Source organism: Anomaloglossus baeobatrachus, chromosome 4 (genome assembly GCF_048569485.1).
Source record: "Anomaloglossus baeobatrachus isolate aAnoBae1 chromosome 4, aAnoBae1.hap1, whole genome shotgun sequence".
Classification (NCBI taxonomy): Eukaryota; Metazoa; Chordata; class Amphibia; order Anura; family Aromobatidae; genus Anomaloglossus; species Anomaloglossus baeobatrachus.
This window is the reverse complement of record NC_134356.1, coordinates 344,797,455-344,821,616: the sequence shown is the minus strand read 5'-3', so window position 1 is coordinate 344,821,616 and position 24,162 is coordinate 344,797,455. Positions and strand designations below refer to the sequence as shown.

The following is a 24,162-nucleotide window of genomic DNA, read 5'->3' as shown; positions in this document are numbered from 1 at the left end:
GCCCCTTTCCTAGTGTTTCACCAGGACAAGGTGGTTCTGCGTCTGGTCCCGGAATTTCTCCCTAAGGTGGTATCCCCCTTTCATCTCAATCAGGATATCTCCTTACCCTCTTTTTGTCCTCATCCTGTTCACCAGTGTGAAAAGGATTTGCACTTGTTAGATCTAGAGAGAGCACCCAGACTCTACATTTCCCGTACGGCGCCCCTGCGCCGCTCGGATGCACTCTTTGTCCTTGTCGCTGGCCAGCGTAAAGGGTCACAAGCTTCCAAATCAACCCTGGCTCGGTGGATCAAGGAACCAATTCTCGAAGCTTACCGATCTTCTGGGCTTCCGGTTCCCTCAGGACTGAAAGCCCATTCTACCAGAGCCGTGGGTGCGTCCTGGGCTTTGCGGCACCAGGCTACGGCTCAGCAGGTGTGTCAGGCGGCTACCTGGTCGAGCCTGCACACTTTCACGAAACACTATCAGGTGCATACCTATGCTTCGGCAGATGCCGGCCTAGGTAGGCGAGTCCTTCAGGCGGCGGTTGCCCACCTGTAGGAAAGGGCCGTTTTACGGCTCTATTACGAGGTATTATTTTACCCACCCAGGGACTGCTTTTGGATGTCCCAAGTGTCTGGGTCTCCCAATGGAGCGACAAAGAAGAAGGGACTTTTGTTTACTTACCGTAAATTCCTTTTCTTCTAGCTCCAATTGGGAGACCCAGCACCCGCCCCTGTTCCCTTCGGGCTGTTGTTCTTTGTGTACACATGTTGTTCATGCTGAATGGTTTCAGTTCTCCGAAATTCTTTCGGATTGAATTTACTTTAAACCAATTATAACTTTTCCTCCTTCTTGCTTTTGCACCAAAACTGAGGAGCCCGTGATGCACGGGGGGTGTATAGGCAGAAGGGGAGGGGCTTTACACTTTTAGTGTAATACTTTGTGTGGCCTCCGGAGGCAGAAGCTATACACCCCAAGTGTCTGGGTCTCCCAATTGGAGCTAGAAGAAAAGGAATTTACGGTAAGTAAACAAAATTCCCTTCTTTGATACGATTAACAAGCGCAAAAGCGTCGTTATCGTGTCATCGGTATAGTCTCCGACATTTCCATAATGCCGGTGCAGCGACAGGTACGATGTTGTTCCTCGTTCCTGCGGCAGCACACATCGCTGTATGTGAAGTCGCAGGAGCGAGGAACATCACCTTACCTGCGTCCCGGCTGCTATGAGAAGGAAGGAGGTGGGCGGGATGTTTACATCCTGCTCATCTCCGCCCCTCCGTTGCTATTGACCGCCTGCTGTGTTACGTCGCTGTGACGCCGCACGGCCCACCCCCTTAGGAAGGAGGCGGTTCGCCGGCCAGAGCGACGTCGCAGGACAGGTGAGTTCATGTGAAGCTGCCGTAGCGATAATGTTCGCTACGGCAGCTATCACAAGATATCGCACGTACGACGGGGGCGGGGACTATCGCGCTCGACATCGCAGCATTGGCTTGCGATGTCGCAGCGTGCAAAGTACCCCTTAGGCTAAGGGTGCCAATACTTTTGTCTGGCCCATTTTTGTAGTTTTGTGTGAAATGATCAATGATTTGATTTTTGTTTCATTCTCTTTTTGTGTTTTTTTTCATTGCAAGCAAAATAAATGAAGATAATAATACCAAAGATTTTGTGATTGCAATCATTTTCAAGAAGAAACAGAGTATTATCTGACAGAATTGCAGGGGTGCTAATACTTTTGGCCAGCACTGTGTATATATGTATGTGTGTATATATGTATGTGTGTAGATATGTGTGTGTGTGTGTGTATGTGTGTGTGTGTGTGTGTGTGTGTGTGTATATATGTATGTGTGTGTATATATGTAATATATATATATATTTAATATAATCTCTATTGTGTGTGTATGTATAAAATATACATAGAATATACACACACACACACACACACACACACACACACACACACACACACACACACACACACACTGGGCCGTTTACATGGAAACACCTTTCACTTTTCAAGATGGGTGGTGACCATGGCGGCCATTTTGAAGTCAGCCATTTTGAATCCACTTTATTTTTTTCTAATGGGAAGAGGGATGTAACACATCAAACTTATTGATAATATCACAAGAAAAACAATGGTGTGCTTGGTTTTAATGTACCTTTATTCGTTTATTAGTTATTTACAATTTTTTGACCACTTATAAAATGTGTTCAAAGTGCTGACCTTTGTGTTGGATTGTAAATGCAACCCTCTTCTCCCACTCTTGACACACTGATAGCAACACCGCAAAAGAAATGTTAGCACAGGCTTCCAGTGTCCATTGTTTCAGATGCTGCACATCTTGTATCTTCATAGCATAGACAATTGCCTTCAGATGACCCCAAATATAAGTCTAAGGGGGTCAGATCGGGAGATCTTGGTGGCCATGCAACTGGCCACTCCACTTTCCAGGACACTGTTCATGTAGGAATGCTCGGACCTGACACCCATAATGTGATGGTGAGCAAGTGTGTTAAATTTGGTGTAATCGCTCACACATTCTTTCATACTTGACACTGGAAGTTCAACATGGCACCTCATGGCAAAGAATTCTCTGAGTACCTGAAAAAAAAGTATTGTTCTGTACATAAAGATGACCTAGGCCATAAGAAGATTGCCAACACCCTGAAACTGAGCTGGAGCATAATTGCCAAGACCATACAATGGTTTAACAAGAGAGGATCTACTTAGAACAGGCCTCAACCAAAGAAGTTGAGTGCAAATGTTCAGCATCATAACCTGAGGTTGTCTTTTCAAAATAGACATGAGCGCTGCCACCATTGCTGCAGAGTTTAAAGGGGTGAGGGGTCAGACTGTCAATGCTCAGATCATATGCCACACACTGAATTAAATTTGTCTACATTGCTGTTGTTCCGGAAGTAAACCTCTTCAAAAGTTGATGCTCAAGGAAGCCAGCCAACAGTTTGCTGATGACAAACCTAGTAAAGACGTGGATTATTGGAACTATGTACTGTGGTCTGATGAGACCAAGATAAATTTATTTGGTGTCTAGCATGTGTGGCGGCAACCAGGTGAAGAGTACAAATACAAGTGTGTCTTACCTACAGTCAAGCATGGTGGTGGAAGTATCATGGTTTGGGGCTGCATGAATGTGGGGGAGATACAGTTCATTGAGGGAACTGTGAAGGCCAACATGTAATTGGACATACTGAAGAAGAGTATGAGCCTCTCATTTTGTATTCCAACATAATGACCCCAAACACACCTCCAAAATGACCACTACCTTGCTAAAGAAACTAAAGGTAAAGGTGCTGGACTGCCCAACCATGTCTCCAGACATAAACCATATCGAGCATCCATGGGTCATCATCCAACGGAGGGTGGAGTATCGTGAGGTCTCTAAAATCCGCCAGCTCCGTGATATCGTAATGGAGGATGGAAGAGGATTCCAATGTCTCCTGTGAAGCTCTAGTGAACTCCATGCTCATGAGAGTTAAGGCGGTGTTTAAAAATAATAATGGCCACACAAAATATTGACACTTCGAGCACAGTTTCTCCATTTCTCCATTTTCACTTAGGGGTGTACTTACTTTTGATGCCAGCCGTTTAGACATTAATGGCTTTGTATTGAGTTCTTTAGAGGGCATACGAAATTTACACTTAGGCCGGAGTCACACTTGTGATTGACTCGCGTCAGCATCACCCGGCACGGCCGCACGCTCTCCTGACAGGAGCGGGTCGGCTGCATGTATTTCTATGCAGCCAAGACGCTCCTGTCCTGAGAACGGCAGGCCATGTCAGGTGATGCCGATGCGAGACTTGTGCCAGTCACTATCAAGCGACTCTGGCCTTATACAAGCTGTACACAGACTGCTTTACATTGTATCAGAGTGTCATATGTTCAGTGTTGTCCCATGAAAAGAGAAAATCTTTACAAAAATGTAAGGGGCGTACTCACTTTTGTGACATTATATATATGTATGTAGTCATGTATGGGCTTGGTTTTTTAGCATAGCAATTTTGATCAATTTCTATTCTGAATTCTGGGAAATAGGACGTATCAGTACGTCCAGAGTCAGCAAGCAGTCAAAATTGCATTCCTGAATGCCCACATTTGTCACATTAGCTTAGATTTGTCTAGCTTTCTTATATTTCCTAGAGTTAATGCGTTTTTGCCGTGTTTCAGTACGTTTTTGGCTGCGTTTTGCTGCATTTTTGATCTCTGCGTTTTGCTGCATTTTTCCAATGCATTGCATGGGTGGAAACGGCAGTAAAATGTAGAAAAGAATAACATGACCATTTTTTTTTTTTTTTTTTTTCAGCTCAAAAACTCAGCTAAAAAAAAAAAAAAAGGTTGTGTGTGGACAGCAAAAATGAAAACTCATAGACTTTGCTGGGGAAGCAAAGTCATGCAGTTTTGAGCCCAAAAACGCACTGTGCGCATATAGCCTAACAGTCAAGTGTTTTTTTTTATAATATATTATTTTTTTTTTTTTTTTTTTTTAGTGATTTTGATTTTGTAAAGAACTGCATATTAAAAAAAAAACCAAACATGCTATGTATTACACTTTTCGATCTATTTTATTGAATTTCTTTGTGTGTATTGATGGCATGTCAGGATCACTTAAAGTTCAACCATCGTTTCAATTTTTATTTCTTAAATCAATAGTACACGTGAAAATAAGCAACTATGTAATCTATCTTATCAGACAAATGTGCTTCTTTCTCTGACAGAATTCTCAATTCTGAGGTAAAATCTGTATTCAGTGAAGACTTTTCCATTACTGACATAGGAAATGACAGCTGTTACTGATGAGATTCTATGTAGATAGAAGAGGGAGGAGGGGGCGGAGCTCTGCCTCTAGCTTCTCCCTCTGCCTTGAAGTTGCTTTATTTCGTATGTACTATTGATTTATGAAACAAAAAATAAAACAGTTATGCTGTAATACATTCTCTGGGATAAAGACGGTTAACTTGTAGACCTGAGGGGTGGTCAACACACCACTTTATAATAGACATAAAGAATCTAACTGACCCAGTTGCCAGTCCACTATGTTTAAGTGCCCTCTCTAGCCTTTATCAATGATTGATGACTGCTGTTATATCTGTAACCAACATTAGACAGGGGGCAAGAGCACCAAGCTCATACATATAGCAGACGACTTAGGCTATGTGCCCACGGGGAAAGGGTCCTGCGGATATATCCGCAGGACATTTCGCAGGAGCTAACAGAAAACCGCAGCACTACTTTGTCTGTTTTAATGCTGCAGATGTATTGCGGAATGTCCTGCGGATATGGTGCGGGCATTCTGCATTGAGGATACAGTACCATGGCTTCAGTACTGCATCCTCAATGCAGAACAAGTGTTGGAGTGATCGGGGAGTTCATACTTGCCTCCATCACGCAGCACTTCACTTTCCAGCCGTATCTGTCTGCACATTGCAGGAGAAGGTGGGCGGACCTGAACTAGTTCCAGCTGTCACATGACCGGAGCTCGTGCAGGCCCCGCCCACCTCCTGCTGCCGGCTCCTAGCTCTTCTGCACTCTGGTGTCTTCTATCAAGGCAGGTAAGTATAGGATCATGCGGAAAAATCCCCAGGAATAATTGACAATATGCAGATTTTTCCGCTGGGAAATCCACATTATTTCCGCTGCGGAAAAAAACGCAACATGGGCACAGCAGTTCCAAAATGCCATAGATATGGCTGGGGACTCGCAGTACTGCAGATTTTTGAGAAATCCGCGGAATTTCCATGAAAAAAATCGCATCGCCTCAGTCATCTTCATGCATTGTTAACTGTTAAACAGCACCAATATTTTGAGCTCTTTTGGTCCTAAAGACCGGCCCTTATATGCTATCTCTTAATAGGACAGCATGTGGTATCTACAAATATTTTCTTATTGCTAAAAATGACATAAAACTCATTAGCAAATTTATGAAAAGCGAGAAATAATGAATGTATTTCATTGACTGTCTTGTGCATCTTTCCTGTTTTACAGAAAAAGATGTTGAGCCTGGAGACCCACCATTATTACAACAGCCTGTTCAGACTTCGAAATCTGGCATTTTACAAATTATTGAATGTTTCAGATCAGGTATGTTTCCTATTTACTTCTTTTAAGATGAAGCTACAATGTTTCATAGATATTGCAATTTTACAATGCTATTATATAGCCAATAAGGTAGTATGAGAATATTACTAATATTTATAATTAACGTCATGGATAATATTATTAGCAGTTACCGGACCGGATTAAACAATAACTGCCATTTTGTTAAATGAAAAAGACCTCCTATCTTTCAGGATTCTAAGGCACCCACCCAAACAAGTCAATTTGGCTCATTATTGCATTTTCCCCACTATTGGGCTGTAATTAGCTACCGTTTTTCTTTTTAATCACAGCCGAATAATCTGATGTGTTGACTATTGTCTATCCAGTGATATGTTGCCTGCTGCTAATTGATAAATCAGGAGCAGTAAAAAATACAGTAAAGATTCTTTCTATACAGTAATTAAAATAAAGGGTTTCCCAACATATATCTGCCTGCAGATGCCAGGTGGACATGAACATCTATCAGAGCTATGGACTCTTAGCATGTGTGTCAGGGACATCTTCCTGTTCATAGGTTGAGCCGACACCTAAATGTTGTGAACATAGCTTTAAAGGGATCCTGTCAGCTAATTGATGCCTAAACCAGAATCAGAGACAAGCAGTGTTCTCGCAGCCATGCATGTTTCACGCTGAAACTCTGCAGAGAAAACCTACTTCTGAAAACTGTCCATGGACAATGTAACTGTGATGTTTGGTCCAAAAGGGAGATTCTCAGATTCTACCTTCCCTACTCTCACACTGAGAGATCGCTACCTATACACAGACAGGGAGAAACATGTCACCTTGTCAGCCTACGTACTACCGGCAAGAACGCAGCCGGGCTCTGATGTCTATAATTCAGGTAGCATGAATCGATTGACAGGTTCACTTTAGCATTAAAAGTAAGATTTAGGCACAATGCATATATTTACTGTGTGTATTTGACCTTTTTTGGATGGTTAGAGGAGAATGCAATTTTTAGGAGCATACATAACATTAGTTGAAGAATTGTCCATTCTTAAGCCACAAGTCAAAAGTTATTTTTTTTATTTCGGACATGTGAATGTTCACATTGCGCTGTTAGGGTATGTGCGCACGTTGCTCTTTACTTGCTTTTTACCTGCTTTTTTGCTGCTTTTTCTTTTGCGCTGTTTAATGCCAAAATGGATGTGTTCTTCTATTCAAGCAAAGTCTATGGGAATTTGGGTTTCTTGTTCACACTATGTTGTTCAAAATGCTGCCTTTTTGTGGCAGAACTTTGGTCAAAAACTCAGCTTTGCAGTGCAAAACCCAAATGGCAAAAACAATTGACATGTTGCTTCTTTGAAAAGCTGAGTTTTTGACCAAAGTTCTGCCACAAAAAGGCAGCATTTTGAACAACATAGTGTGAACAAGAAACCCAAATTCCCATAGACTTTGCTTGAATAGAAGAACACATCCATTTTGGCATTAAACAGCGCAGAAGAAAAAGCAGCAAAAAAGCAGGTAAAAAGCAGGTAAAAAGCAATGTGCGCACATACCCTTAGGGTTCTCTGCTGCCGGCGCAATGATTATTGAGTGCATGACCTCATGTATGTGATTTGCATACATGCTGTCACGTACTGACTAGAGTCTAGACTGTCGGCCTCACTCAATGCAAGTGTATAGAATGAGGGCAGATGCAGTAGATTCAGCACATAACCGCATGTCTGCAGATCACATACTTATCGTCACATGTCCACTGCTCCTGGCGCTGGCACCGGAGAATCCTCGGCGCTCAGTGCGTGATGTTTTGATTTTACAAGTCTGTAGTCACATAGTGACTGACTGCAGACTGTTGCTCAAGACTGGACAACCCCTTTAAACATAAATTGAGTTTCCCTAAAATTAACTGGTTTAAAAAGGACCAGCCAACAGGTCAAAAGCGGCCAGTTTCTCCTCTTCTCTTCCAGCTGTTTCTCTGAGAATGTAGTTTTTTTTTTTTTGTTTTTTTTTTTTAAGGGATTCTGTCAGCATGATTTTGTTCTGTAAAGTACATGGCTGTAATGGTGCTGTAATACTAATTAAACTGATACATTTAGTGAATAAATCTGCTTTGTGGTTCTTTTTTAATTACCATTTGACATTTTCTACTAATTAGATTTTAGTGCATAAGGGCCGGATTGTACATTGGGTCTTCCCGCCCTGTTCTGTGTTTCACTGGCCCCTCTGCCTACCCTTTGATAAAGACCGTAAAAATTAGAAGTAAATAAAAAAAGGCACACATCCTTAAAAAAATATGGTGAATTAAAAAGCATAAAAAAAAAACCAAATCACTTAGGAGAGCAGCAGGAATACAATAAGAGCAGAAAATGGCCATTTTTGACCTGGGACAATGTCCGCATTACGAGGCTTACCCCAAATGCCTTCTTTCATAAACTTTAGTTGCAAGAGCCTTTGCTATAGTTTTGTATATACAATCTGTAACTACAGGTCATATTTGCTTTATTTTATAGGAACAAAACAGCTCAGACTGATGCTCTTACGAGAAGTAGACACTATATTTGAATGTAGAACTTGCCGTAGCCTTTTTAGAGGGTTGCCAAATCTAATCACACACAAGCAGTTTTACTGTGTTTCCAAGCTCTATGTGGATGAAGGTGAGCACATTTCTGTAAAAACAATAATAAAAAAAAAAAACTTGGAGAAGGAAGTTTTAGGCTATGTGCCCACGGTACTCTGTACCCGTGGATATATCCGCAGATACGTCCGCAGCTGATCCCCGGAATCCGCTGCTATCCATAGCTGCGATAAACCTGCGGACATTTGTGCGACTTGCCTGCGAAAGTCCCGGCCTCTATCTCAATAGTGGAGAGGCGGGACTTCCACAGATATTTCCGCAGGAATAATTGACATGCAGTTATGTGCGGCTGCAGGACATCCACAGCAGTACAGACCGCAGCATGGACACAGATACTCCCCATGTCCCATAGGATAACATGGGGAGTGTCTGTGCTTGCTAAAACCTGCGTATTAATCTAGAAAATCCAGATAAATCCGCAGGTTTTCCGCGGCAAACTCCGCGGTTACAGAGTCCCGTGGGCACATAGCCTTATACTAAATGCTGTGTGCAATGACAGTTTTTGAGTGAAACAGAATAGCAGCATTAGTCTTTTTTTCTTTTTGAATCAACTCGTGAAAGTCTCAGATACTGCATAGAACATCTTACAATGTTATACGCATTCATTATTTTGACATAAATGGGATTTCAATGTAAAGAACTGATGAAAATTTGTAATCTATTCCTGAAGTAATATAGTTTCAGTAAATATTTTGCAAGTGATTTTGCAGGACCAATAATAGATCAGAATCTTAGAGAAAGAGGAATGCCATATACTGTAGAAATTATTGAGCTGGAGAAAGCTTACTACATTCTTCAGAAATAAATCCTCAGCCTGTAATGTAACTACTGTGCATACTGGGCCATGCTCTCATTGTCATTGTCCTATGTGCACTCTTTGAGATAGTCCCATTGCAAGAGAATGGCAGCAGATAGGAGCAAGTCAATTGTTTTAATTTCATGCAGTCATGAATATTTGTGGACAGCAATCAGTTTTTCAATATGCACTGAAATTCTATACTAGTAAAAAGTTAAGAGATTGGAGATTTTGAGGAAACGTCCCATTTTCAGTGGCAGATTATGTCTAGCTAAAATTATTGTACAGTCATGGACAAAAGTTTTGAGAATGACACCAAAATTATATTTTCACACGATCTGTTGCCCTCTGGTTTTTAATTGTGTTTGTCTGATGTTTACATCACATACAGAAATATAATTGCAATCATATTATGAGTACCAAAAGGTTATATTGACAGAATGAGTTAATGCAGCAAGTCAATATTTGCAGTGTTGACCCTTCTTCTTCAGGACCTCTGCAATTCTCCCTGGCATGCTCTCAATCAACTTCTGGACCAAATCCTGACTGATACGGTAGCTGTCCATTCTTGCATAAGCAATGCTTGCATTTTGCCAGAATTTGTTGGTTTTTGTTTGTCCACCCGTCTCTTGATGATTGCCCACAAGTTCTCAATGGGATTAAGATATGGGGAGTTTCCAGGCCATGGACCCAAAATCTCTGTTTTGTTCCATGAGCCATTTAGTGATCACCTTTGCTTTATGGCAAGGTGCTCCATCCTGCTGGTAAAGGCATTGTTGGGCGCCAAACTGCTCTTGGACAGTTGGGAGAAGTTGCTCTTGGAGGACATTCTGGTACCATTCTTTATTCATGGCTGTGTTTTTAGGCAAGACTGTGAGTGAGCCGATTCCCTTGGCTGAGAAGCAACCCCACACTTGAATCGTTTCAGGATGTTTAACAATTGGCATGAGACAAGACTGGTGGTAGCGCTCACCTCTTCTTCTCCTAATAAGCTGTTTTCCATATGTCCCAAACAATCGAAAAGGGGATTCATCTGAGAAAATGACTTTACCCCAGTCCTCAGCAGTCCACTCCCTGTACCTTTTGAAGAATATCAGTCGGTCCCTGATGTTTTTTCTGGAGAGAAGTGTCGTCTTTGCTGCCCTCCATGAAACCAGGCCTTGGTCAAGCAGTCTCCGCCTCACAGTGCGTGCAGAAGCACTCACACCAGCCTGCTGCCATTGCTGAGCTAGCTCGGCACTGCTGCTAGTCCGATCCCGCAGCTGAAACAGTTTTAAGATACGGTCCTGGCGTTTGGTGGTCCTTCTTGGGCGCCCAGGAGCCTTTTTGACAACAATGGAAGCTCTCTCCTTGAAGTTCTTGATGATGCGATAGATTGTTGACTGAGGTGCAATTTTTGTAGCTGCGATACTCTTCCCTGTTAGGCCATTTTTGTGCAGAGCAATGATGGCTGCACGTGTTTCTTTAGAGATAACCATGGTTAACTGAAGAGAAACAATGATACCAAGCACCAGCCTCCTTTTAAAGTGTCCAGTGGTGTCATTCTTACTTAATCATGACTGATCGCCAGGCCTGTCCTCATCAACACCCACACCTGTGTTAATGGAACAATCACTAAAACATTGTTAGCTGCTCCTTTTAAGGCAGGAATGCAATGATGTTGAAATGTGTTTTGGGGGTTGAAGTTCATTTTCTTAGCCAATATTGACTTTGCAAGTAATTGCTGTTAAGCTGATCACTCTTTATGACATTCTGGAGTATATGCAAATTGCCATTAGAAAAACTTAAGCAGTAGACTTTGTAAAAATTAATATTTGTAGCATTTTCAAAACTTTTGGCCATGAATGTATGTTCTCAATAACTTTAATATGGGTAGCAGAAGAATATTGAAATTGATAGGTAAGTGTATTAACATTTTGAGGGACAGCAAAAGAGCCCGAATAAGTAAGTGATCTTGTCCCTTGCAGAAAGAGGTGAATTGTCTCCGAAAGTTTTTAAACAATTTTTGGAAGCACAACTAGCTAGGGGTAATAACCACTAAGTTAAGCAGATGGAATATAAGGTACCAATTTATGAATTTAATGTTAAAACAAATCCCAGGATGGAGGTTAGAAATGTATAACAGGAGTTTGGAACTTTCCAAGTTGCACAACTGTTTGGGAATGTGGTTTTACAGGAGTTTAAGAAAATTCCAGTCAAATGATACCGGAAGGGTGTAGTTTTAAAGGGAATTAGTCAGTAGAATCCACCCTCCTAAGCCATCTACGTGGGCACCTAGATCATAGGAAGCTGAATAAAATGATACCTTGATATCTTGGATCCAATATCTTTTTCCAGAGCAATCTACCGTCTTATTTAAAATAAGTTCTGGAGTCAGAATCTCATTCAGATCATTGTCCTGCCCATAGCCTGGAACAGCTCATTTACAGTTCCTATAAGGAAAATGGGGATTTTTCTGGAATAATATATCGGATCACAGACCTCAAGGTGTAATTTTATTCAGCTACCTTTGACCTATATGCCCATATAGACTGCTTGGGAAGATTGATCCTACTGACAGATTCTCTTTAAGTAAAATTTGCAAACTTTTTCGCAAAGGGAAAGATAAACAGTTTAGACAGACTTCAGTGGGAAATGGGTAAGAAGATATGACCCTTAGATATCTACCATTAAAAGATGCATTAATCAATAATAGATTAACCCCTTTCCGACATCATTTTAGTGTTTTCGTTTTTTCCTCCTCTTCTGAGTAAACTTTTTTTTATTTTTCTTTCAATGTAAACATAACAGAGGCTTGTTTTTTAAGAGAACAGTTGTACTTCTGAATGACACAAATTTTTCTACATAGTGTACTGGAAAATGAGAGTGAAATTCCAAGTGCAGTACAAAAAACCCTCACCTTTCTGACATTGTTTTTGGAAACTGTTTTTACAGCGTACATTGTGCAAAAATGAGCCTTCTCATGAATGTGTCAATATGTCATCATTTTTTTGCAATCCATAATGTTTTCTTTTTTTTTTTAGACAATGGAGTTGTATGAGAGCTTATTTTTTTGCGAGCGAGAGAGTTTTTACTGATTCCATTTTAGGAGAGAGATGATATCATGACGTTTTACAGCATTTTTTTGTGATGTTATGGCGACCCAAAAAATACAATTTTGGTGTTTTGAATTATTTTTTGTTTGTTGTATATAGCTCTGCTTCACCTGTGGTTTAGAGGTAGATCCTGGCTGTGTGTCTCAGCAATTATTAGCAAGGAATGAGCCCGCTTCACTTCTGTCTTGCACTGTAGATGTACAGCTTATGCTGGTAGGGTGTTAACAGCCCATTTTCACTTGTTGAAAATAGGAGGTGTTCTTAAAACTGCTTGTTTGATTACTAGCTTTTACAAACACCCTCGGAAGCACCACCCTTAACCCCTTCTTCTTGAGCTAGCGAGTTGTTTTGCTCTTTGATCTTTGCTCCCCTTTTTCCAAGAGCCATAACATTTTTCATTTTCCCGTTGACTTAGTTATATGAGGGATGAGTTGTACTGTACCATGTTTTTCCAAAAATAAGACCTCCCCCAAAAATAAGCCCTAGCAGGGATTTTCAGCATTTTCGGAGAAAGGCTTAAATATAAGCCCTCCCCCGAAAATAAGCCCTAGTCGCGGATCAATAATGAAGTGTTCGTGCAGCTAAAAAAGATAGATACTGCAGGACACTTCATTATCGACAGCGGCACCCGGCAATTACACTCACCAGACACTGAGCGACAGGACCTGCAGTGATCACACACCCGCACACATCAGCTCACACACACACACACACACACACACACACACACACCAGATCTCTCACACACAAACATCGGATCGCGCACACAGTCAGATCGCACACATAATCAGATCGCACACACAAACATCGGATCACACGCAAACATCAAATCGCACACACACACATCGGATCGCATACACACTCACCTCATCCAGCGACACCGATCTCTTCTCGCCGGCAGATTCCTGAGAGGCAGTGCAGTGGAGCGCAACGAACAGGCCCTGCGGCCGGACACGTGACTTGCTCTCATTCCCTGCTGCCGTAAGTGCTGGATGTGATGTGATGTGTGTGTGTGTGATGTGTGTGTGTGTGATGTGTGTGTGTGTGATGTGTGTGTGTGTGATGTGTGTGTGATGTGTGTGTGTGTGTGTGATATGCTGTGTGTGTGTGATATGCTGTGTGTGTGTGATATGCTGTGTGTGTGTGATATGCTGTGTGTGTGTGATCTGCTGTGTGTGTGTGATCTGCTGTGTGTGTGATCTGCTGTGTGTGTATGCAATTGGCTGTGTGTGCCTGCGATCGGCTGTGTGTGCCTGCGATCGGCTGTGTGTGCCTGCGATCGGCTGTGTGTGCCTGCGATCGGCTGTGTGTGCCTGCGATCGGATGTGTGTGCCTGCGATCGGCTGTGTGTATCTGCGATCGGCTGTGTGTATCTGCGATCGGCTGTGTGTGCCTGTGATCGGCTGTGTGCCTGCGATCGGCTGTGTGCCTGCGATCGGCTGTGTGCCTGCGATCGGCTGTGTGTGCCTACGATCGGCTGTGTGTGCCTGCGATCGGCTGTGTGTGCCTGCGATCGGCTGTGTGTGCCTGTCATCGGATGTGTGTATCTGTGATCGGCTGTGTGTATCTGTGATCGGCTGTGTGTGCCTGTGATCGGATGTGTATGATCTGCTGTGTATATCTGCGGTGTGTGTGTGTGTGTGTTATCTGCTGTGTGTGTGTGTGATCTGCTGTGTGTGTGTGTGTGATCTGCTGTGTGTGTGATCTGCTGTGTGTGTGTGATCTGCTGTGTGTGTGTGTGTGATCTGCTGTGTGTGTGTGTGTGTGATCTGCTGTGTGTGTGTGTGTGTGATCTGCTGTGTGTGTGTGATCTGCTGTGTGTGTGTGTGATCTGCTGTGTGTGTGTGTGATCTGTGTGTGTGTGTGTGTGTGTGATCTGCTGTGTGTGTGTGATCTGCTGTGTGTGTGTGTGTGTGTGATCTGTGTGTGTGTGTGATCTGCTGTGTGTGTGTGTGATCTGCTGTGTGTGTGTGTGTGATCTGCTGTGTGTGTGTGTGTGTGATCTGCTGTGTGTGTGTGTGTGTGATCTGCTGTGTGTGTGTGTGTGTGTGTGTGTGTGTGTGTGTGTGTGTGATCTGCTGTGTGTGATCTGCTGTGTGTGTGTGTCAGCGTGTCAGCTAGCAGCAGGGTAGGACGGCATGCAGCACCAACCAGAGATCACAGGAGGACCTGGGAACCACGCACACGTCCTGGTCTGGTGAGTATGAGTCTCCTGGGAAGTGAGGGGGTCTGCTTTTTTGGGGGGTAAACTTACCCCCAACCGTGTTTCTCCAAGAATAAGACCTCCTCCAAAAATAAGCCCTAGTGCTTTTTTGGGGGGCAAAAAAATATAAGACAGTGTCTTATTTTTGGAAAAATACGGTACAACTAACATTCTAGTTATCATGTGATATACTTGAAGCAGAGAAAAATTAAAATAAAAGCATAATTCCGCAATTCTTTTACTTTTTTTTTAAACTGCTTTTCAAAGTTTTTGCTGCAATCTTTTGAGACCTGTAACATCTTCAACTTTTTTTCAACAGAGTTGTGAAGGCTTGTTTTTTGCACCCAGTAAATTGTTGGATTCAGGGTATCTTTTCCTATATAATGCTGCTCTCATCTGAGTTAGCAAAAACCTACTCCCAGATTCCTTTCAATGGGCTATTCCTTTGTCAATTCATCAATTAAGCAGTCAAATGTTGTGGCATTTGCATTTGGAAGCTGTTGCTGTGAACCCACGCTATACAGACCATCATTGTGCTGAAAAATTGAAGAATTACATCGGAGTAATAGCAAAAATGTTAGGAGTAGCCAAATGAACAGTTTCATACATTCTGCAAAAAAAAAAAAGAAAAGCTCAAACAGACCTGGATGTCCACAGAAGACAACAGTGGGGGATGATTGCAGAATCATTTCAGTGATGAAGGAAACCCCTTGACAATATCCAACCAAATGAAGCACTCTCTCCAGGATGGAATTGTTTCAGTATCTAAGTCATTGCTGGAATTGTGGTTCTGTCTCTACACTATGCTGCTCTCAGAAGGGGGAGCAAAACCTGGTGACAGATTCCCTTTAAATATACTATTTCATTTTAAGTCAAAATTATGGCATACAGAAGCCAAATGACAAAGATTTGGCTACTGTCCAAATATTTCTGGACCTAACTACCCAGCACACCATCCCCCTTATGAACTCCAACCGCCACACCGTCCCTCTTATGAATTACAACCCCCACACATTTCTCCCTTATGGACTATAATTACCACCCTATGACAGCTGTGGAATGTTATTAACCTCTTATGTTACCCCGACTGCCACCGCACCAGGGCAATCGGGAAGAGCCGGATAAAGCGCCGGGCTTGTCACATCTAATGGATGCGATAATTCCGGGCGGATGCAGGTTGCTATTTTTAGCCTGGCGAGTGGCCTAATAACCATAGGACTCCGTAGGCTGAGAATACCAGCCCCAGCTGTCGGGCTTTATCATGGGCGAGTATAAAAATTAGGGGGGAACCGCTTGCTGGTTTTTTTTGGTTTTTTTTCTTATTTATTGAAATAATTAAAAAAAAAAAAAAAGCTGCGTGTGGTTCTTGTTATTTTTATACACAGCCAAGATAAGCGCAGGGCTGGTATCAAAACAGGGGGACCCTATGCCAATTGTCTTATTTAATACCACAATATAGTCCCTGAGACAGCGCTGTCTGGGGGCAGGGTCTGAATGTAGCCAATCAGTACGCCAGGCGACGGGGGAAGCATTGAATATTCATTAGAGGTAATTGTTGGGCCCGGAAGGAACGCTGCAGCCATGGGAACTCTGTAGGCATGTACCGCTTTAACCTATTTTTTTTTTGTTTTTTACAGTGGCCTTGACATGGCTGTGATGGGCAGAGAGAGAATGGTTTTTGCTATCCAATCATTTACTGATCCTTGGCAAGATCTTTTGCGGTTGATCTAGCCAAAGATCGTACGATTTTTTTTCCAATCTTTGCGTATCAGGATCACTAATCTCTATTGCAGGGAACCTGAATAACTTAAAAAAGCACAAAAGAAAGCAAAGTGGGCATTACACATGCGTTTTTTCCTGCGTTTTTCACTGACTCCGTTGAAGTCAATTGGGTAAAAAAAACAGGATAACACACTAAAACAATTGACATATTGCTTCTTTTTTCAGCAACAAAAAAGAAAGGAAAAAAGCAATGTGGGCACAGCAAGTCACGGGTCTCATCGACTTTGCTGGGTTGATAAAAGCAAGGAAAAACACTAAAAAAACCGCAGTGTGGGCGCTAGGTCTAAAGGAGTGTAGAAAATGTTGTACCTTTTTGGTTTTAGCCCGTTTTTTGCTGGTAAAATGGGTTGTTCGAAATATTGTACCGAAGGAGAAAGAACCTTGATCAAGAAGTTGATTGGGGAAGGGAATACATATTCAAAAAGTGTAGAAAGTAATTAATTGGCTTCTCTGCTAAAAAGATTTCCAATACTTTTAAAATGGCAAACAAAAAAACAAATAGTATTTTGGTAGTATTTTTTGGTAGAACAATAAATACTACCATCCACATAGATCCATAGAATAACAAGAATGGCAAAGAAGCATCCAATGATCTGCTCCAGGGAAATCGAAGATCTGCAGTTATCTTAAAAATGCTGCAAGAGGTCATGTTGCTTAATTCTGAAGAAGAAATGACCTTGAATTGGGTGTTTCAGCACAACAATGACCTCAGAACAACGATCTGGCAATGTCCTGTTTCCAGAGCAACAAGACTGATGTTATGAAGTGACAGCCTAATCTCCAGACCTCAATTTGATTGAGAATTTGTGGAGTGACATAAAAAATGTTTGATGCAAACCCTAACAATGCAAACAAACTGTGGAATGTAGGCTTTCTCTGTCGTTTCATTGGGGGACACAGGACCATGGGTTATGCTGCTGTCACTAGGAGGCTGACACTAAGTAAACAGAAAAAGTTAGCTCCTCCCCAGCAGTATAACCCCTGAGCCGGAGGCGGGCTTAATCAGTTTTTTGCTTAGTGTCGTAGGAGGCTGATGTGGGCCGACTGGGCCCCCTTCAGCCACTTGATTTTTTGCGTTATTTTGTTTTTCTCATTTTTTCTCGGCGACGCTCGTCGCTCTCATCTGTGGTAATTTTCTTTTTCTGCAGGTATCTTTTCTCTACCTCAGCTCTCGCAGCCCGTGTGGGTACCACTCCCCTGGGTCGCAGAGGCTTGAGTTGTCGGGCCCTCTCCCCCGTCCAATTCCACGGTACCACTCCCCGGTTGGCACGCGGGGCTGAACTTTCCTGGGCACCCCTATTCACCCTGCGGTACCACCCCAAAGGGTCGCAAGGGGCATACAGCAGGGACTGGACCTCTGTAGCGCATCTGGAGTTTTTGGATGGGGCCCGCAACGCTGCTACATTTAGGGGCTTCCACCCCAATGGCGTCCAACTCCCCGCCTTCTTCAGCCTGCTTCCTGGTGCCCGCAGCCATTCCTTCGCTGAGCGGAGCACACAGGAGCATGTGCAGAGTCTGAGACTGGACAGCGTGCCGCGGATCAGGTAGGACCCCTATCTTCTCCCCCCTCGGACGGCTGCAGAAATTTAGGCCCCGGTCTGGGCCTACTCGCCGGACTCCCCCGCTGCGTCCGTGGAGCTCCCTGCCGACTCCGAGGTCGGGCGGCCCCGCATCGCTGCTGCGCCGCCGCCGCTTGCGGTCGGGTCCGCCGGCGCTGCCCCTGTACCTTTTAACAGCTTCAAACGCCGCCGCCACCTGAGGTCGGCTCCGCCGGCGCTGCCTCTGCCCGCAACGGCACCTCGGCTCGGCCACTGTCCTCGGTCCCCCAGGCCGCCTACCGCACAGCGCGCCGAGGATCCTCGCCGCCACCTGCGGTCGGGTCCGCCGGCGCGGCCTCTGCCCGCGACGGTACCTCTGCTTAGGCCCCGTCCTCGGCGTGCCCAGGCCGCATCCCGCACAGCGCGCCGAGGATCCTCTCCGCCGCCGCCTGCGGTCGGGTCCGCCGGCGCGGCCTCTGCCCGCGACGGTGCCTCTGCTTAGGCCCCGTCCTCGGCGTGCCCAGGCAGCATCCCGCACAGCGCGCCGAGGATCCTCTCCGCCGCCGCCTGCGGTCGGGTCCGCCGGCGCGGCCTCTGCCCGTGACGGTGCCTCTGCTTAGGCCCCGTCCTCGGCGTGCCCAGGCCGCATCCCGCACAGCGCGCCGAGGATCCTCTCCGCCGCCGCCTGCGGCCGGGTCCGCCGGCGCGGCCTCTGTCCGCCCCGGCACCTTCAAAATTTAGCCCCCGGCTTCGGCCCTGTCCTCGGCGTCCCCAGGCCCGCCTCCCGCACGGCGCTATTGGACGCCGGCCTCTCCGTTCCCGCCCTCCGCCGTGCTCCAGGCATCACTTGGGGGGTGGGGGATATTTTTTTCCCGCTCACAGCGTCCATTTTAAATAAAGAAAGGAAAAAAAAAAAAAGAGAATGGGAGTTTATTCCAGACTACTAGTCTGGGTTTACTGAGGCCTCAGCATCACCTTCTTTTTCCGGGGGAGAAAATAAAACACACTTTTCTTTAGTGGATATTTTTTATTTTAGGTCGATTTTTATTAAAAATTTTACATACATGAGTTTTTTTTTTTTTTTACACCTTAACTCTTACAGTACCTTCGGGCACTTGTTTTGCTTCACCTTTTTTATATCGCGCTCCCAGCTCGAGATTTTAGTTTAGTCCCCTCCGGCGGGTTAATGCCCTGTCTCAGGTCATAGATCCCCTCGCCGCCGTCCCTCGGCTTCGCGCGCATGCGCTGCGTCCCCGGCCAATACTCGGTTATACCTTCCATAGGTCTAGCGCAATCCCCTCGGGGAGGTGAGTCTCGTACCAGGGACCTTTCCTATGCTAGAAGCGGACCCGACAGGTCTCGTCTTTTGTGGCCCCCCTGTTTTCCACCTTATTCCCCAGGTCCAGACTGCCTTTTCTCCGGCAGTCTTCCGACCTCTCGGGTGATGGCCCAGGCTTTCCACCTCTGCTGGACTCCGAGCAGGACCTGGATGTTTTGGCGCATGTCTAAAGGCCTGCTGGAATTGGTGAGTCAGGCCGTAAGGCTACGGACAGCCCCCTTATCTCCATGCACGCAGGTCCCCCTTAAGTCATTTGGAGCGGACCCTGCTCAGACGACATCCAGAGCTCGCTGAGTTACCGCGTGCTCACAGTCAACTGCCATACACGACGTTTACCAGCGGTAAGTCTAGTCATCGTCTTTATTCCCTTCTCCAAAAAGGGGTCTCGGTGAGAATGGGCATGCCACACTGGAGTCGCTGAGTGATCACAGACAACAACCAGACACGGCGTTTACCTGCGGTAAGTCGTGTTATTGTCATTATCATTCCCCCAGAGGGCTCTGGAGAGAGGGGGCATGGCACCTTGCAGACAGGAAGGTGGGGGCCCCTGCGGGTTTTCAGTGGACATCCAGTTCGCCGTGTGACTGCGTGAGCACGGATATTCCTCGGACACAATTTTTACCAGCGGTAAGTCCCTTATATTGTCTTACCCCTTCTCGTAGAGGGCTCCGTGATGAAGGGGCACGCTACCCTGTACTTGACCCGCCTGGGTTCCTCCTGGCTTCTCGTCCCTATCGAGACGCTCCGCAGGGACTCCACGGACACTCTACGCAGCGGTCCGCGCTCCACCTATGCCGATCCAGGACTGGTTATCAGCTTCAGTGAGTACCCTCTCTTTACAAAATCTGGTGTCTGCCCGCTACACGGCCTGAGCCTCTAGCATCAGGGTACCTACCCGTCGAGAGCTCTGACTCGGGATCAGGAACGCAGATTCGACATCTAGGAAGTCGCTGACTTCCTTTCCAGCTCTCGGGATCGCCCTTTCGGAGATAGGCGAGTCCAGTTTATCCCCTAGGCTACGTCAGGGTAGACTGGCTACGTAAGGGAAGGGTACATCCCTTTCCCGGCATCGGCCCTGATGCACCAGGACTCGTTCCCTCACGTTAGGTTCGTCAGGGAACCTTTATCCCTACAACAGCCATCTCCGCTTTGCGAGGCTGCGGACCGTCCCAGCTTTCTAAGAGTGCTTGCAGGGATCACGATCCCTACGCATCCCCAGGCTCTCTCTGCCCAGGAACGACCGGGAGACCCAGAGTCTCCCTTCAAGGACCCTCGCCTTGAGGTTTAGACCATCATCATCACTTTTCGCTACTAGGGTAGCTAAGCTACAGGAAGGAGTCCTCCCAGACCCGGCCCGGTCCATCACTCCTCAGGCACGGTATTCGAGCCGTTCAAGGGTTGCTACTCCTCACGCAGGAGCAGTTTCCCTCCTGGCACAGGGTCCTGCGGCTCTTTGCCTCCCGCTCCCGTTTTTTTCCCTTCGGTTTTTTGCTATGCGAGTCCTCGACAGCCTGTGGCGGTGTTAGCGATGGTGCACATACCAGATTTCATCCTGGACTCTCCAACGGAACACACTGAAGAACGGGGACAGGAAGGTTCCGTCTTCGAGGGTGACCGGCCAATTTCCTCCTAGAGGACCAATCTTCGCAACCATCCCTGGGAAGATTCCCTTTCCTCCTCTGGAGCTTATTATCAACCGTCACCAGCCTCCCGTACTAGGGTATGCTACCCCACCATTCCTCGGCACGGTCCCGAGGGACACCCCTTCAGCATTCCGGACTCAGAGCCATTCGGTTAGCCCGGTTACAATTTCTTCTCTGGGTTGTATTGTCCAGTCAGGTTCCAGTCGGACCAGGCCACAGCAGTGATGTGCATCATCCACCAGGAAGACGCAGGGAGCGTCATGGCAAGAGAAGAGGCCAAGAGGTTCTTGCTCTGGGACGGGCTCTTTCATTCGCTAATCTCGGCAGCACATCCCGAGCGTGGACGTTTGGGCGGCAGATTTCCGCGGTACGATAGGTCTCGCGTAGGTAAAGGGCTCCAACAGGGATATCAACAGCCAGATCGCTGGCGAAGGAAGACCTCCAGTCGTGACTTTTTGGCCTTCCGATCCAACTCTCAAGTCAATGGTGCGTCGAGTACGCCACCTGCTCTGGACTAGAGGACGACGCCCAAGACTGGTCGTGTAGCCTGTTCAGGCTCTCGTGCATCTTCCCGCTGCTTTCCATGATCTCGAGGGTTCTCAAGAGGGACCTAAGCAGGCGATAGCTCGGGAGTGGCCCAGGCGAGCATAGTTTCGCATAACTTACTCATCTCCTCGCAGATGCCCCGTGGCTCCTTCCAGACCGCCAGATTCTTCCGTGTCGGGGCCCCTCTAGTCTACCAGGACTCAGGAGTCCCAGGTTCCATGGCCTCACCAGTGGATCCCGGGTGCTGGCTCGGTCAGGTCTGTGAACAAGATGATGACAGACATTGAGGAGGGCCTGGAATCCAGTTCCCTCGAAGATTTATTTCCACGTGGAAAGAGCTCCCCCGGTGGTGTGAGGACCGCATCTTCAGAGACTTTTCACTTTCCGTCAATCAGGGCCTTTGCTCAGAGAAACGTCCATCTGGCTCGGCGTTTTTCATCGTTCACTAGAAAAGTGGGACCATAATCCAGTGATGAGTTTGCTCAAGGTACCCCTTTTTTCCCTGCTCCCACCTGTTTTGATAGGTGGGCTCCTCGTGGCCATCTGGTTGTTATAGACGGCATCAGGGCGGACAGCCCTCTCGTAGTCTTTTCTCCCCCTTTTTCCGCTCCGCCAGCAGGATAAGGGGGGGGCTCCAGCCAGAACCCTTCGTTTCTGTCCGAGACACCTCGGCTTTCCTTCCAGAAGAGGATTTTAGGTTTCGTTTTTGTCGGTTCTAGGCTCCCCTCTCAGCCTGAAAGAGGCATAGTTCGTTCTAGGGCTGGTACGAGCCCTCAGTCTTTCGTGTCGGCAGGACACCATTTTTTTTGTCGGTTACACCGACTGTCAGTCCATTCTTCCGCCCTTTCCCAAGAAGCATAGGCCGGCGCAAAGGGCCTGAATATCACGTGGATCCTTTCCTCCATATGTGAAGACTATCGCATGAAGGTCGGACTTCCGCCGCGGTCTACCGAGCAAGGGGCACCCTTGCACGATTGGGCTCCGGACGTCGGTCAACCAGGTCCTCTGGTCCACCACCCGATCTAGTCGGCGTACCTTTGCTAGTTTCTAACAGGTTCTCACTCAAGCTTCGGCAGAGGCCAGTCTTGGTGTAAGGTTTGCGGGTGGCAGTGGCACACCTGTAACAACGTAGGCGCTTGTAGGTCCGGGTCAGCCCGGCAAGGGGAAGCGACTTCCTTCCTATCTCCGGTGATGGTTTTCTTCCCACCCAGGGACTGCTTTTGGACGTCCCATGGTCCTGTGTCCCCCAATGAAACGACAGAGAAAGTAGGATTTTTGTGTACTCACCGTAAAATCTCTTTCTCTTAGTCTTCATTGGGGGACACAGCACCCACCCTGCTTGTGCTTTTCGTTATATATGACATGCCTGTTTCCCCAGTGCCCATAGTCCCAGGTCACTGGTTACACGACTGTTCGTCATAGTTTTTTACCTTGTTTTTATCCAGGATTGTTTGGCTCTCCTCCTACTGCTTGTGCACTAAACTGATTGAGCCCGCCTCCGGCTCAGGGGTTATACTGCTGGGGAGGAGCTAACTTTTTCTGTTTACTTAGTGTCAGCCTCCTAGTGACAGCAGCATAACCCATGGTCCTGTGTCCCCCAATGAAGACTAAGAGAAAGAGATTTTACGGTGAGTACACAAAAATCCTACTTTTCTCAGGTGCCATAAGTTAGTTGACTCCATGCCACACAGATGTAAAGCCGTTATCAGAAATACATTTTATTCAGCTAAATATTCAGTGATTAACAGAAAAGCTAAATCTGTAAACAAATTTCAGTTTATACTATAAATATTCTAGTTTGTATATGGAGATGCAGAGACTGTTCTTTTTTTTAACAGCCTATTATTCATCTTTCTTAATTTGTAGTTAAAAAAAATGTATATTTTATTCATATTTTAATTTGGAATTGAATGTGCATTGCTCACAGTGCATTTCTGTATATGGAAATAAATGCCATTATGAGAAGTGAACTTTTTCTCAGTAGTTTTAAACACATTGCTATAATTTTGCACTTTAACTGTACATCCTTAAGGATTATAATTGCCACACCGTCCTCCTTATGAACTATAACTTCATCACTATTAGCCTTTATGGGCTATAACCACAACACTACTCTATATGCTTTTATAAACTGTGGCTTTCACACTGTCCCCATCTTCTTTGTCCCCCCATCCACACTATCTCTTCTTCGGTGACGCCCCCCCAATCCCCTTTCTACACACCACCCATTCAATACAATAGACTGGAGGGAACCTGCATATTACCAATTCTTCAAACCTGATGTCTATTTTAACAACCCGTACTGAGAACCATCCAATTCTCAATTCTGGAAGGCAGCAAAATTCCACCCCTTGAGGGATTCTTGAGACTGCTCGCAACCAGAGTTGAGATTCTCATGTCAGGTCTGCAGGGTTTGTTTTTCAATTAATTAACTGCTGACACAATATAATTTTAGTACTTTGTTTTACTTAAAGCTGAATACTATTAATAGGTCTTTGTAAGATGCATACAGTCATGTCCAAAAGTTTTGAAAATGCTACAAAT

At 45.6% G+C, this 24,162-nt stretch overlaps 1 protein-coding gene across 2 annotated transcripts in view; it reads left to right on the top strand.

Moving 5' to 3' along the window:
* ZNF800 (zinc finger protein 800) overlaps positions 1–24,162 on the top strand; it is a 96,932-nt gene that overhangs the window by 67,485 nt on the left and 5,285 nt on the right. For both annotated transcript variants that reach the window (XM_075345088.1, XM_075345087.1), the window contains 2 exons: positions 5,985–6,080; positions 8,552–8,695. In XM_075345088.1, coding sequence (XP_075201203.1) covers positions 5,985–6,080; positions 8,552–8,695 — 240 coding nt within the window. The remainder of the gene's footprint in view (positions 1–5,984; positions 6,081–8,551; positions 8,696–24,162) is intronic.